The following is a 13,182-nucleotide window of genomic DNA, read 5'->3' as shown; positions in this document are numbered from 1 at the left end:
TGGTCTAATTAATTTATTCCTCACAAAAATCCCATGACATACATACCGTTATCTATCATACCACTTCACAGATGAGGAAATCAAAGCCTGGAGATGTTCAAAACTTACCCAAGATCTCAGTGTTTGAACCAAGCTAACATGACAGTCTTAAGCTCTTAACCACAATCTGTGCTTCTCCAGGACATATCACACTTTAGAGTCAAGTATTATGAGGTTGCATGATTACAAAATGATAACTTGTGTCTGGAATACCAATCTAGGAATGTTCACACTTGCTGCTTGATACTTAATACTGGACTGTAATGCCACCTGCTTTGACCTACTGTAATGCTCTAATAAACAGAATACTAAGAACACACTTGCTTCAATTATTCTAGGTAAGTAGAAAAATTCTGAATAGGTCAATCTAGCTTTTAATAAAACAAAACTAAACTGGAAACCAAACAATCTGGAGGGAAAAGAGAGGAATGCTAACCTGAATCAGTGACTTACCTTGAAATACTTCCTTCTCATCCTGGTCATGTTCATCAGCATAACTCCCGAGTTCACTCCAGTTTTTCCATAGTATGGATGTCTAGCAAAGCGATTATACCAGCCTATTCGAGGCTCTTCATGTTCTGGTGCCATTGCGGCAATTTGTGTGGAATTAAACTTCTTTAGCAAAGACCAAATATCGTCAACGGGCCGTAAAAAAAGGATATCAGTGTCGACATACAATAGTGAGTCAACTTCTTTCAGGATTAACTGTGGGGAGAGATATTTGAATCAGTAACTCTATTTCATTACAAAACACCAAAGAGGCTTTCACTATTTTTTTAAAAAATACTTAAGAGATAAACTACTTGACATTAATTTTTTAAATTAATTTTTCCGAAGTCTGTCATTTTTACAACAGCATATACAGATATTCTGCTAATCTTTTTATTAACTTTTAAAGAAGAAGAGCTATAAAAACACATCCAAATAAAAACTCAATACTAAAAACTGGAAGAAAATAGTAAAAACAGTATCCTCAAAGACTAGGGAGGAAATGTTTTCCATAATGAAAAATAACATTACCTTTGGTGAACTGACATAGCAAATCTTAATTTCCTGAGATAAATACAGAAACTAGCCAATACAGATGAAGATCTGAACTTGTCCCCTCTGCCGTAACACTAATAGCTGGTATCTTTACCTCATTCTGGCCTCAGCCAGCAACTGGTAGAGTCAAAATTGAAATCCAGACCACCAAGCTCAAGTCCATGCTCTTATATGTGAGCTGATCATCTCCTAACAAATCAAAGATCCTGCACTTAAATAGCAAGGGCTGAAACAAGACCTGTCTTGGAAGACTGGCTATGTCACTTCCCCAAGAGATGTTAAACCTCCTGCCTGCCCTCGCTGTGCTCAGTTGGGTCGGACCCTTTGCAACCCCATGGCCTGCAGCCTGTCAAGCTCCTCTGTCCATGGAAGCTTCCAGGCAAGAATGTTGGAGTAGGTTGCCCTTTTCTGCTCCACAGGATCTTCCCCACTCCTGGGGTTAAACCTCCAACATGTATCTTTCACAGGAATTTTCAAGCGTAAGTTTTTATTTGTGCCTCACCCAAAGACTTAAGAATCTGACCCCTGCAAATTTAAATTTGTCTATCCCAGTGTACTAGTAAGGCTCAATGATTAGGTTAACCTAAATTAAAGCTTTTTAGTTAAGAATACAATGAGGGTAAGATCTGGATCCTCATTCTGCTCCCTTTCAAAGCTGCTGCCTCCTCCTGCAGCTAGGGTTAAGCCACCCCCCTAATGACCAGTTACAAAGCCAAAATCACTCCATTCCCCCCTTTTTAATTCCAGGCTGAGGGAAAAATCTGACAGTTAACCACAGAGCCTGAGTACGGAAGGTTCACTTGTCCAAGGACTACAATTCAAAGGGTATGTATCTATGTATGTGTCTGTATGTCTGTCCCTCTCTTCTTTTTTGGGGGGGCAGAAAAGTGAATGAAGTTGTTTTGCTTCTGTACCATGAGACAAATGTGTGTTTACAGACCACTGTATTGTTGGCAGTCTAGGAAGACACTACAGGAAGCTCCAAGGTCACCGTCGGGAGCCACTGCCTACTGGCGGTCACGCTGTGTGTTCTGTTCCTTAGTTGTGTCCGACTCTTTGTGACGTGGACTGCAGCCCACCAGGCTCCTCTGTCCATGGGATTTCCCAGGCAAAAAGACTGGAGTGGGTAACCATTTCCTCCCCAGGGGATCTTCCCAACCCAGGGATCGAACCCACATCTCCTACACTGCAGGTGGATGGTTTACCGCTGAGCCACCAGGGAAGTCCATCTGGAAGTCATACAGAAGGCGAAATAAGTCACATGAGTATTTTTCTATGGTTCCTTTTGGAGGAAGGAGGATTTGCCAGAGCTTACATTAGATCTATTAACCCCTCCATTTTTTTTTTTTTAATTTTTTGAATGTTTATTAATTGACTTGGCTGTGTCAGGTCTTAGCTGTGGAACATGGGGTCTCTGCTGCAGGATGCAGGCTTAGCTGCCCTGTGGCACGTGGGATGTTGGTTCCCTGTCCAGGGATCAACCTGCATCCCCTGCACTGGAAGGCAGATTCTTAACCACTGGACCAGGGAAGTCCCTTAATCCCTCCATTTTAAAAGAGGAGAAATAGTTAAGGTTTTTACTTAACTACTTCAGCAAATAGTTTAAGAAAATTCTTCATTTAAGAAAAATGAAGAACCAATTTACTTAGAATCTGGTTAAAAAGATGCAGAACTAAGAGTGAATGAAGTACAAGAACAATTTGACAGGTTTTAAGTATTTAATTTCAGTATTTCAAATTTTTAACTAGATCACATCATTAAATGATCTTGCAAACTTCCTATCACAACATCAACAATTAAATTTAATAACGCTGAATAAAACAGAAGAGCAACGGTTGTAACTCATGCTTCTTTCACCATTCACTGTTTCTCAGTGGTGTATTCTTGTTTATTTAATGTCATAATGTGTTTGTTTAAATGTTCATCTCCCATAGCAGACAATGCTGCTGCTGCTGCTGCTGAGTCGCTTCAGTCGTGTCCGACTCTGTGCGACCCCATAGACGGCAGCCCATCAGGCTCCCCCGTCCCTGGGATTCTCCAGGCAAGAACACTGGAGTGGGTTGCCATTTCCTTCTCCAATGCATGAAAGTGAAAAGTGAAAGGGAAGTCGCTCAGTCGTGTCCGCCTCTTAGCGACCCCATGGACTGCAGCCCACCAGGTTCCTCCGCCCATGGGATTTTCCAGGCACGAGGACTGGAGTGGGCTGCCGTTGCTGTATGAAAACAGGAAATCTGGGTATATGTTCACTCCTATATACCCAGCACTTCAGTACAGATACGTGGCAGAACAAAGGCACTCAAACTACTAAATGACTCAACGCAAGTATTTTTTTTTACTTTTAAAATTTAAAGCCTGCATGAAGCTATCTAAAATTTCTTAGGCTTTTCCCCCCCTACTCCCTTATTTGTGTGCTTCTTACAAGGGAGGCAGATAACAAGGAAGATACCATAGGATCAAGATTTTTTATGCTCAGCAATAAACCTACTGGTTAGGCAGATTCAGCTATCAAAATGTAACATGATTTTAAATCTTAACTGACATCCTAGATTTGACAAATTCTACTCTATATGCTAAGAACTGCCTTACTCCACTTAATAACGAATAAGTTTCTTCCCAATAATTCCTATACTTAACAGAACTCATGAGCTTTCAATATTTCTACTACCATAATTATTTTAAACATTATAGTGGTTCTAACAACTACTGAGAATTTTTAAAATATGGGTGAATTAAATTCAAAAGGAAGAGGTAATCTTGTTTCTGAATATTTTTTAAAATATTTATTTATTTATTATTTATTTGAGTGTACTGGGTCTTAATTGCAACACATAAGATCCTCTGTCGTTAGTTGTAGCAGTGGGATCTAGCTCCCTGACTAGGGATCGAACCTGGGCCCTCTACACTGGGGGCAGAGTCTTAATCACTGGACCACCAGGGAAGTCCCTGAATATTTTTAGATTAAAAAAAATAATAATCAGGGTTTATCACCAGAGACTACCACCAAAGAAGAGTCCCACTGAATAAATGGTTCCCATTTCCCTTTTAGTTCACGTGCCTCAAATTCTGTTTCTGTGTTAAAAATATCAGCTAGAAAAGGTGAACTCACTTGCTGTTAAAACAGAAATAGTTATTTCATAATCTGTTTCATTTCCCGAATTACAAACGCAGCCTGCAACTGGCAGGTGATCCTGCTGCTGCATTCCTACTGGCAAAGATTTGGCTCCATTAAGATCTGATAACCTCTAACTCCTTCTTAGGGCTTCCCACACGGCGCTAGCAGTCAAGAACCTGCCTGCCAATGCAGGAGGCACAAAAGACGTGGGTTCCGTCCCTGGGTTGGGAAGATCTCCTGGAGGAGGGCATGGCAACCCACTCCAGTATTCCTGCGAAGAGAATCCCCTGGACAGAGGAGCCTGGCGGGCTACAGTCCGTGGGGTTGCAAGAATCGGACGCGACTGAAGTGACTTAACAGGCAGGCAGACAGGCAACTACTTCTCAGAGAAGAGACAGTTTATAGCAACTGAATAAATTAAAATGTAAGAAATAGTATTACAATAGAAATTACTTACACTTTTCATTTTTAACAGCATATTTTACCAGAGCTTTTATTTGTCCTATGGGAAGTCTTTTCTTTCTTCTAATATTCAAAAGGAAAACAATTTGTGTGTGTTTATTTAACTGATTTACATGAAATTCTTCATTAACTCATGTGTAAAAGCAAGATGCAAACAAAAAACGCTGGAGAAAAACTTACTGGCAAGAACAATCTCTGGGAAGCACACGGCTTAAACAGTTTTTTCCACTCTGCTGCATTCTCACTTGGAAAAGTTATTGGGTATAATGAATAAGTAAACGTTTGCAGAAATGACCAGCTGTCAAGCTACAATAAAAAAATAAAAGAACTCAATTCAAACTTGTTTCACTTTCTCTGCAAAATTATAAACCAAGATTATTTTTCAAAAGCTAAAAATTAAAATGTTATATACTGTATGTCATACACAGTTAAGAGAAAGTTGAGATTCTTCTTTCCCACCATTTTGTTTTCATTCAAAATCTTAAAATCATTCTAATAGCTAGAGAAGACGTCACTATAAAGATCTAAGGGACAATTAAAATTATAAGAGTATCAATCAAAAAACCAGGAAGTTGAAAGAACCATACAAACTGTTCACCTCCATCAAACTTGACCTGATGTACAAATCTTCTGAATCCTTAAACAAGTTAAACTCAGAAAAATTAAGCACTAATTTTATTACCATCTCATGTATGACGTAACAGAAAATGTTTACAATCAAGTCAGACCAACATAAAGAACTGATGAGAAAATATTATCTGGGACTTCTCTGGTTTTCCAGTGGTTAAGACTCCATGTTTCCACTGCAGGGGGCTCAGGCTCATCTCTGGTTGGGAAACTAAGATCCCACATGCTGTGAGGCATGGCCAAAATATATTTTTAAAAAAAGAAAATATTTATCGGTGTATTTTCTATATTAATAGATATTCCTCATAATAAAATATTTTAATAAATATATATCTAGCACAGAGTTTTTGTTTCTGGCCACACTGTGTGACTCACGGGATCTCACATCTCCAATCAGGGGCTGAACCCGGACCCTTGGCCACAAAAGCTTCAAGTCCTAACCACTGGTCCGCCAGGGAAGTTCTTCCAGGGCCAATTTTTTAAAAATCATTACAAAAAAAGCAAAATCTGATTTTCTCATCTGAAAATCTATAATGAACACATTTACTTTTTAGTTTCCTGAATGCATCTGGAGACTCTGAATTGTTTCAAATTCAGAAAGTATTATCTATCATTGCTGCTTCAACAGTACTGTTGACGTAAATTTCCCACAGAGCATTCACAATCTCTGGGGGAAGAAAAAAAATAACAGACTGAAGATCTCTTTTTGAATTACATCTGTGTTCAAGTAATTTTTAGAAACATCCTCCTTCTTTCTTTCCTTCCAACATGTGTTTGGAAGGAACATATGCCTTTCAACGTAGTTTAAGGGAATAGCTTTACATCCAACACAGCTTTGATGTCTCCATCAACTAGTTTCAAACACTAGCATTTTATTTCCCTTGCATGACTTATTAATCACTTATTAAAGATCCTTTAAATACCAACATCAAAAATAAATCTTAGTCATTTTTAAAGTTCTAGTATCTAGTCATCTTTTTTGCAGTAAAATCACATTCCAGGAAATATTTGATTCTCTTTCATCAAAAGAAAACCCAAACATTCTCAGAGTTAACTATGATAGTTAAAGAAAAACTAAGTCTAAAAATATAACATATACTACACAAGCAATAACTCATCCAGATCTGAAGACAACACAGAGCTGCATATAAGATGAAGCAATAAATTTATTTTACTTTTATATTATATTTTCAAAGGCTTCCACAGTTGGTAGCAATCTGTTGCTAGTCTTTGAACAGCTAGGGCAAGATTAATTGTTCTGTTAATATTTCAGAAAACAACCCAGATAATGACCTTAGGATCACAAAAGCACATATCACAGATACAGAAACTATAAATATTTTAAAATGGTAAGTAAAGCTTTTATTTTGGTTATTTTATTGAACTACAGCTGATGTACAATATTCTGTAAGTTACAGGTATACAATACAGTGATACACAATTTTTAAAGGTTATACACCATTTAGAGTTATCATAAAATACCAGCTATACTTCCTATGTTGTACAATATATCCTGTAGCTTATTTTATACATAATAGTTTGCATCTCTTTATCTCCTACCCCTGTATTATCCCTCCTCCTTTCCCTCTCCCCATTGGGAACCACTAATTTGTTCTCTATAACTGTGAGCCTGTTCCTTTTTAGTTATATTCACTTGCTCACTGTAATTTTTAGATTCCACCTGTAAGTAATATTACACAGTATTTTTTTCTTATTTCACTTAGCACAATATCCTCCAAGTCCATTCATGTTGATGCAAATGGCAAAATATTCATTTTCTTATGGCTTGTTAGCATTTCAGTGTGTGTGTGTGTGTGTGTGTGTGTGTGTGTGTGTGTACATCATCTCTTCTTTATCCATTCATCTGCTGATGGACACTTAGGTTGTGTCCATATCTTAGCAACTGTAAATAATGCTGCTATGAACATTGGGGTGTATGTACCTTTTCTAATGAGTGTTTTTAGGTTTTTTCCCAAATATAAACCCATGAGTGGAATTGCTAAGTCATATGTAGTTCTATTTTTAATTTTTTGAGAAGCCTCCATAATGTTTTCCACACTGTCTGCACCACTTTACATTCTCACCAAGAGCATACAAGGATTCCCTTTTTCCACGTCCTGACATTTGCTGTTTGGGTCTTCATGATGATAGCCATTATGACAGGTGTGAGGCAAGATCACACTGTGGTTTTGATCTCCATTTCCCTGATGATTAACATGCAATGTTGAGCATCTCTTCCTGTGACTGTTGGTCATCTGCATGTCCTCTCTGGAGAAATGTCTATTCAGTTCTTCAGCTCATTTTTTTAATCAGGCTGTATTTTGATGCTAAGTTGTATGAGCTGTTTATATATTTTGGACATTAACCCCTTACTGGTCATGTTGTTGTTCAGTCGCCAAATCGTGACCAACTCTTTGTGACCCCATAGACTGCAGCACACCAGACTTCCCTGTCCATCACCATCTTCCGGAGTTTGCCCAAGTTAATGTCCCTTGCATCAGTGATGCCATCCAGGCACCTCATCCTCTGTCACCCTCTTTTCCTTCTGCCTTTAATCTTTCCCAGCATCAGTGTTTTCCAATGAGTCAGCTATTCACAACAAGTGGCCAAAGTGTTGGAACTTCAGCATCAGTCCATTGAGTGTCCATGGTTGATTTCCTTTAAAATTGACTGGTTTGATCTCCTTACCATCCAAGGGACTCTCAGGAGTCTTCTCCAATACCACAGTTCAAAAGCATCAATTCTTCAGTGCTCTGCCTTCTTTATGGTCTAGCTCCCACAACTGTACATAATTACTGGAAAGACCATAGCCTTGACTATACAGACCTTTGTCGGCAAAGTGATGTCTTTGCTTTATAACACACTGTCTAGGTTTGTTATAGGTTTCTTGCCAAGAAGCAATCGTCTTCTAATTTTAAGGCTACAGTAACCATCTGCAGTGATTTTAGAGCCCAGGAAGAAGAAATCTGTCACTGCTTCCACCTTTTCCCCTCTATCTGCCATGGAGTGACAGGACCATATTCCATGATCTTAGTTTTTCAATACTGAGTTTTAAGTCAGCTTTTTCACTCTCCTCCTTCACCCTCATCAAGAGGTTCTTTAATTCCTCTTTGCTGCCATTAGAGTGGTAGCATCTGCATATCTGAGGTTGCTGATGTTTCTCCCGGCTATCTTGATTCCAGCTTGTAACTCACCCAACCCAGCATGTCTCATGATGTGCTCTGTATGTGAGTTAAATGAATGGGTGACAATATACAGCCTTCTTATACTCCTTTCTCAATCCTGTACCAGTCAGTTGTTCCACACAGGCTTCTAACTGTTGCTTCTTGACTGGCACACAGGTTTCTCAATATACAGGTAAGGTGGTCTGGTATTCCCATCTCTTAATTTAAGAGCCTTCCACACAGTCAAATGCTTTAGTGTAGTCAATGAAACAGAGGTAGATGCTTTTCTGGAATTCCCTTGATTTATCTATGATGCAGCAAATGTTGCCAATTTGATCTCTGGTTCCTCAGCCTTTTCTAAACCTAGCTTGGACATCTGGAAGTTCCCAGTTCACGTAATGCTGAAGCCTAGGGTGCAGGATTTTTAGTAAATCCTGCATGTGAGGCATACTGGTCATCTCATCTATAAGTATTTCTCCCATTAAGTAGGTTGTGTCTTTTTGGCTGGTCAATGGTTTCCTTCACTGTGTGAAAGCTTTTAAGCTTAATGAGGTCCTATGTGTTTATTCTTGCTTTAGGAGACAGATCCAAAAAACACTGATGTGATTTATGTCAAAGAGTGTTCTTCCTATGTTTTCTTCCATGAGTTTTATGGTTTCAGGTGTTACATTTAGGTTTTTAATCCATTTTGAGTTTTTGTGTATGGTGTTAAGAGAATGTTCCAATTTCATTCCTTGTAACAGTAAGTAAAGCTTTATGCCTCTTAGAATCAAAGATTTTAGCAGGAAACTAAGACTTGAAGTCACAAGTAGTATTGTTCAACTAATATGAAAAATGAACTAAATTACCTGAGAAAATATCAAATAAGCTTTTCCTATATAGGTCAAGCATAAAAATCCAAATCAGTCTGAAAGCTTAACTGAATGAACACAGAAAGACAGAGATGGTGAAGGCATAATCACCATCACTTTTACCACCATTTCAGAACACAAGGTAATGAGATTTCTGGGGAATTTTCTTTTTTGTGTATGTTCTCCCTTCTGTATTTATCTGTTCTCTTCTTCTTGCATAGTAATTTTCTTTTGTTAAGATAATGCAGTGGTCCTGATTAAAAGAGTATATTTTCAGTCTTCACAAACAGCTAGATATGGTCAGATGACTAAGATCGGACCAATGATATACTGGCAGGAACATCCTGTGCGACTTATGGAAAGTCTCCCTAGAAAGGAGAACACCCTTCTTCACCCCTTTTTCCCTCATATTGGCTAGGATATAAGTGTGATCACTGGAGCCTGAGTAGCCATCCTGGATCATAAGCTAGATTTCTTATGTTAAAGATGGCTCAGCTGCATGAGAGAAAAAAGAGCAGAATCCCTGGACACAGGCTGCCTGCTTTTATATAAGGGAGAAATAAACTTCTATCTTTTTAAGACATTTTGGGTTTTCTGCCATTACAGCCAAACTGACTGCAACTAATGCAAAACCAAAATAAAAAACCTTACTATCAGAGGAAGAAGTCACTTCCCTCCATATTATCAATTAAAAGTTCCCTCCACTCAAAACAGAATCAAAACCTTGTGCACACTCTGACTGAGGCACTCTCAAGTCGAGGATGGGAACACAATTAAGACACAGGACTTCTCAGTCAAAACATCCTGGAACTACAGTTAGTAAAACAAAACCTCCACGCTTGGCAAAGGACGAAGTAGGACTAAGCAGCCTAACTCCTTCAGAGCCAAGCCTTCTTCTTACACCCCAGGGCTGGGCGCACAGACGCAAGTGGCAGCAGGGAGCAGTCCCCACTCTAAGAGGGCAGAGCTGCAGGCTAAGTATTTTTGTTCAGCAACATTTTACTATAGTATATGCTAAACATTCAACTCTACAGACCTGACCAAGTCTCAAATACTTACTATGCCTTTAAAACTATCATGCAGTTGATCTTCAGCAAAAATATGGAACTGAAGAGGTTTGATGCTGAAGATGAGCGCTGACTTCAACATGGTTACGGTTTCTTCCAGTCTTTCCCCGCAGGCAACTACGGCTAGGTGCACTCTCTCAGTGGGCTGCATTTTCACACCATACCTGATAGAAAAGATAACCACATTTTCCCACAGTTTTAGTACAGGGTAACATGTTAACAACATGGTATTCTGACTGTGTTCGAAGACTGAAGTTTGAACGATAAGGTCCTACTGTATAGCAGAAGGAATTATATTCAATATTCTGTAATAAGCCATAATGGAAAGAATATGGAAAAGAATATATGTATATAACAAAATCACTTTGCTGACTTCAATTTTTGGTTAGAGATCCTTTCTGTAAAATGTACAAGGGGATTAGAAATTATATTGTTTAACATTAATAGTTCTATGTATATATTACTAAGTAGCAGGGACAGGTGATCAATCATTTTTTTTAATTTTACAGGCTAAAATTATTGCAGCTACATTGCTTATTAGCACAGGACTTTGGAATCTTGAGTATTCACGTGTGCATGTGTCAGAGTGGACTCAGAACTATTTTCCAAAGAAAATCTTGTTCATGGATATTTCCTCAACTAACGAGGATATCGGAAAAGAGAAACATGTTAAATAAAATTAAATACAAACAATTGACTATATAAAACATGCGTGCATGTGTGTGTACTCAGCCATGTCTGACTCTTTGCAACTCCGTGGACTAGAGCCCAGGCTCCTCTGTCCATGGGATTTCCCAGGCAAGAACACTGGAGTAGGTTACCATTTCCTCCTCCAGGGGATCTTCCCAACACCAGGACTGAGCTCTTGTGTCTTCTCCATCTCTTGCCTCAGGCAGGTGGATTCTTTACCACTAAGCCAAGTAGGCCCAAATATTAAATTCATACATCTTAATGTTTTAACACTAAACATTTGGAATTATACTATTTTTTATCCTTTTTAATAATTATACCAATTATTTATATTAACATGATAAAAAATTAAGCCTGGAGATATATATACATACATATGTATGTGTGTGTGTGTGTGTGTGTGTGTATATAGATATATATATATATACAAAACAAAACATGCTCCTGCTTTTACTGTGGATCTGTCCGTTCCTATTAACAAGCTTGTTTGTTTGTTAAGGGCCTAGAGACACTTAAGACAGCAGTTGAAACTGACGCTTCTCTGGTCTGACTGGGTTCCTGAGGCCTGAACACAGGTTCATTTCTCTTGCATATACAATTACTGGTAACAGTCAGCCTTCAGCACAGAATACTCACCTCCTAGAAAACAAAGGGGTGGTTTCCATCCCGAATCCCTCAACTGGGAGACTGAAACTCATAACCCTGACAACTTACCCTTAATGGGCTGATTATTCTAAAGGTGAGGCTCTTTAAAATCAAGCAACAAAAACCACTTTTAAGAAAATGAAACTTCCCCCAGATAACTGACAAAGTTAAACATTATTACACCACTTTGTTAAAGGTGGTAAATGGAGAAGTCACATATAATGTGATATCCTTGGAAGAAGAATATTTACTATTCAAGAAAAGGTGCTGATAGTTCATTCATCAAGTTATTGAGACCATTAATAAGATTAAGATATCAGGTACATATCTTGCCTTTAAAACTTATATCAATCTACCAAGAAATGATTTTTATGAGTGGTCTGAAGAGGGGAAAACTGCACAATTTTGCATGTGGCTATCCAGTTGTCCAAGCCCCTTCTGTTACAGGATCACAGAGAGTCTAGCCTTTCCCTACCCACCTGCTATGCCACCTCTCTCATACATAAGGTGTAGCCTAAGCCTGGGTCTTTTGAAAGCTCTGTTCTTCTGTACTGACAGCAATTAGAAAGCAACAGCACCTCCTTCCTTGTCTGCACCCTCTATCCATTGCCCTCTTTTCTGTTGAGCTGTTCAATGTTTAACACTGGATCCCTATCAGAGGGGAGACCATCCACACTTTCTATGTCTAAACAAGGGCATGTGAACCCAGTTCTTCTCTAAGCAGTGGAAGTCACACAACACAAGCAGAAGCCAGGGCAATCAAGACACACAACAATTTCACAGAGCTCTAAACTGTCTCATCTTTCTGATAAATACCTCCAGATCCTGTTCCTCATGATGACCCAGATTTGAGAATCTATAATGGGCTCGAATTACCCACCTGGCCATAACTCAATCCTGCTCCAAAGATAAAAAGACTAGAGACTTAAGAGAGTAAGCAGTAACAGGCACGTGCCACTTTCCAGAGAACTCTCTACATACAGAGACAAGAAGCAGAATAAACCTTCTCAAGAAAAACAAGTCAAATGTTCTTCATGAAAGAAAGTCGCTCTGAGTCAGTCCCAGGGACCCTGGCTCTCAGGCATTGCAGCAAGGCTTCTTCTAATCATGCTGCTAGCACTCCTTCCACCAATTTCTGTGAAATTCGCTTTTCTATTATGTGTCTCTTTTCAGTAAAAGGATTATACACAGTACAGACTCCAACATCTAAACTGAGAAGACAAAACATAGTTTGAAGCTGTCTCTGCCCACCACCCTGTCCCTAGACCCAGGGATGGGAAGTCACTACAACGGGACGAAATCTAACGCAAGCTTCTACATTAGAGGAAGGGATGACTACAACTTTCGAAAAAGTCATAGGAAAGTAGTCATTCAAGGAATTTTGATCCCAAATGAATGGTGTTAATATTGTCAGGATCTACAAAAATGTGCTATATGCTATATATTAGTCACAGTGTGAATAAGAAAAAACCCCTGTGGAT

General features: G+C 38.8%; 1 protein-coding gene across 2 annotated transcripts in view; it reads right to left on the bottom strand.

The window, feature by feature from the left end:
* GXYLT1 (glucoside xylosyltransferase 1) overlaps positions 1-13,182 on the bottom strand; it is a 50,383-nt gene that overhangs the window by 22,046 nt on the left and 15,155 nt on the right. For both annotated transcript variants that reach the window (XM_020898438.2, XM_020898439.2), the window contains 3 exons: positions 10,359-10,530; positions 4,838-4,963; positions 493-744 (listed from right to left, as the gene is read on the bottom strand). In XM_020898438.2, the coding sequence (XP_020754097.1) occupies positions 493-744; positions 4,838-4,963; positions 10,359-10,530 (550 nt within the window). The remainder of the gene's footprint in view (positions 1-492; positions 745-4,837; positions 4,964-10,358; positions 10,531-13,182) is intronic.

This window comes from Odocoileus virginianus, chromosome 24 (assembly GCF_023699985.2).
Source record: "Odocoileus virginianus isolate 20LAN1187 ecotype Illinois chromosome 24, Ovbor_1.2, whole genome shotgun sequence".
NCBI lineage: Eukaryota > Metazoa > Chordata > Mammalia > Artiodactyla > Cervidae > Odocoileus > Odocoileus virginianus.
The sequence above is the reverse complement of the archived record's forward strand: the minus strand, read 5'-3'. Positions and strand labels throughout refer to the sequence as shown.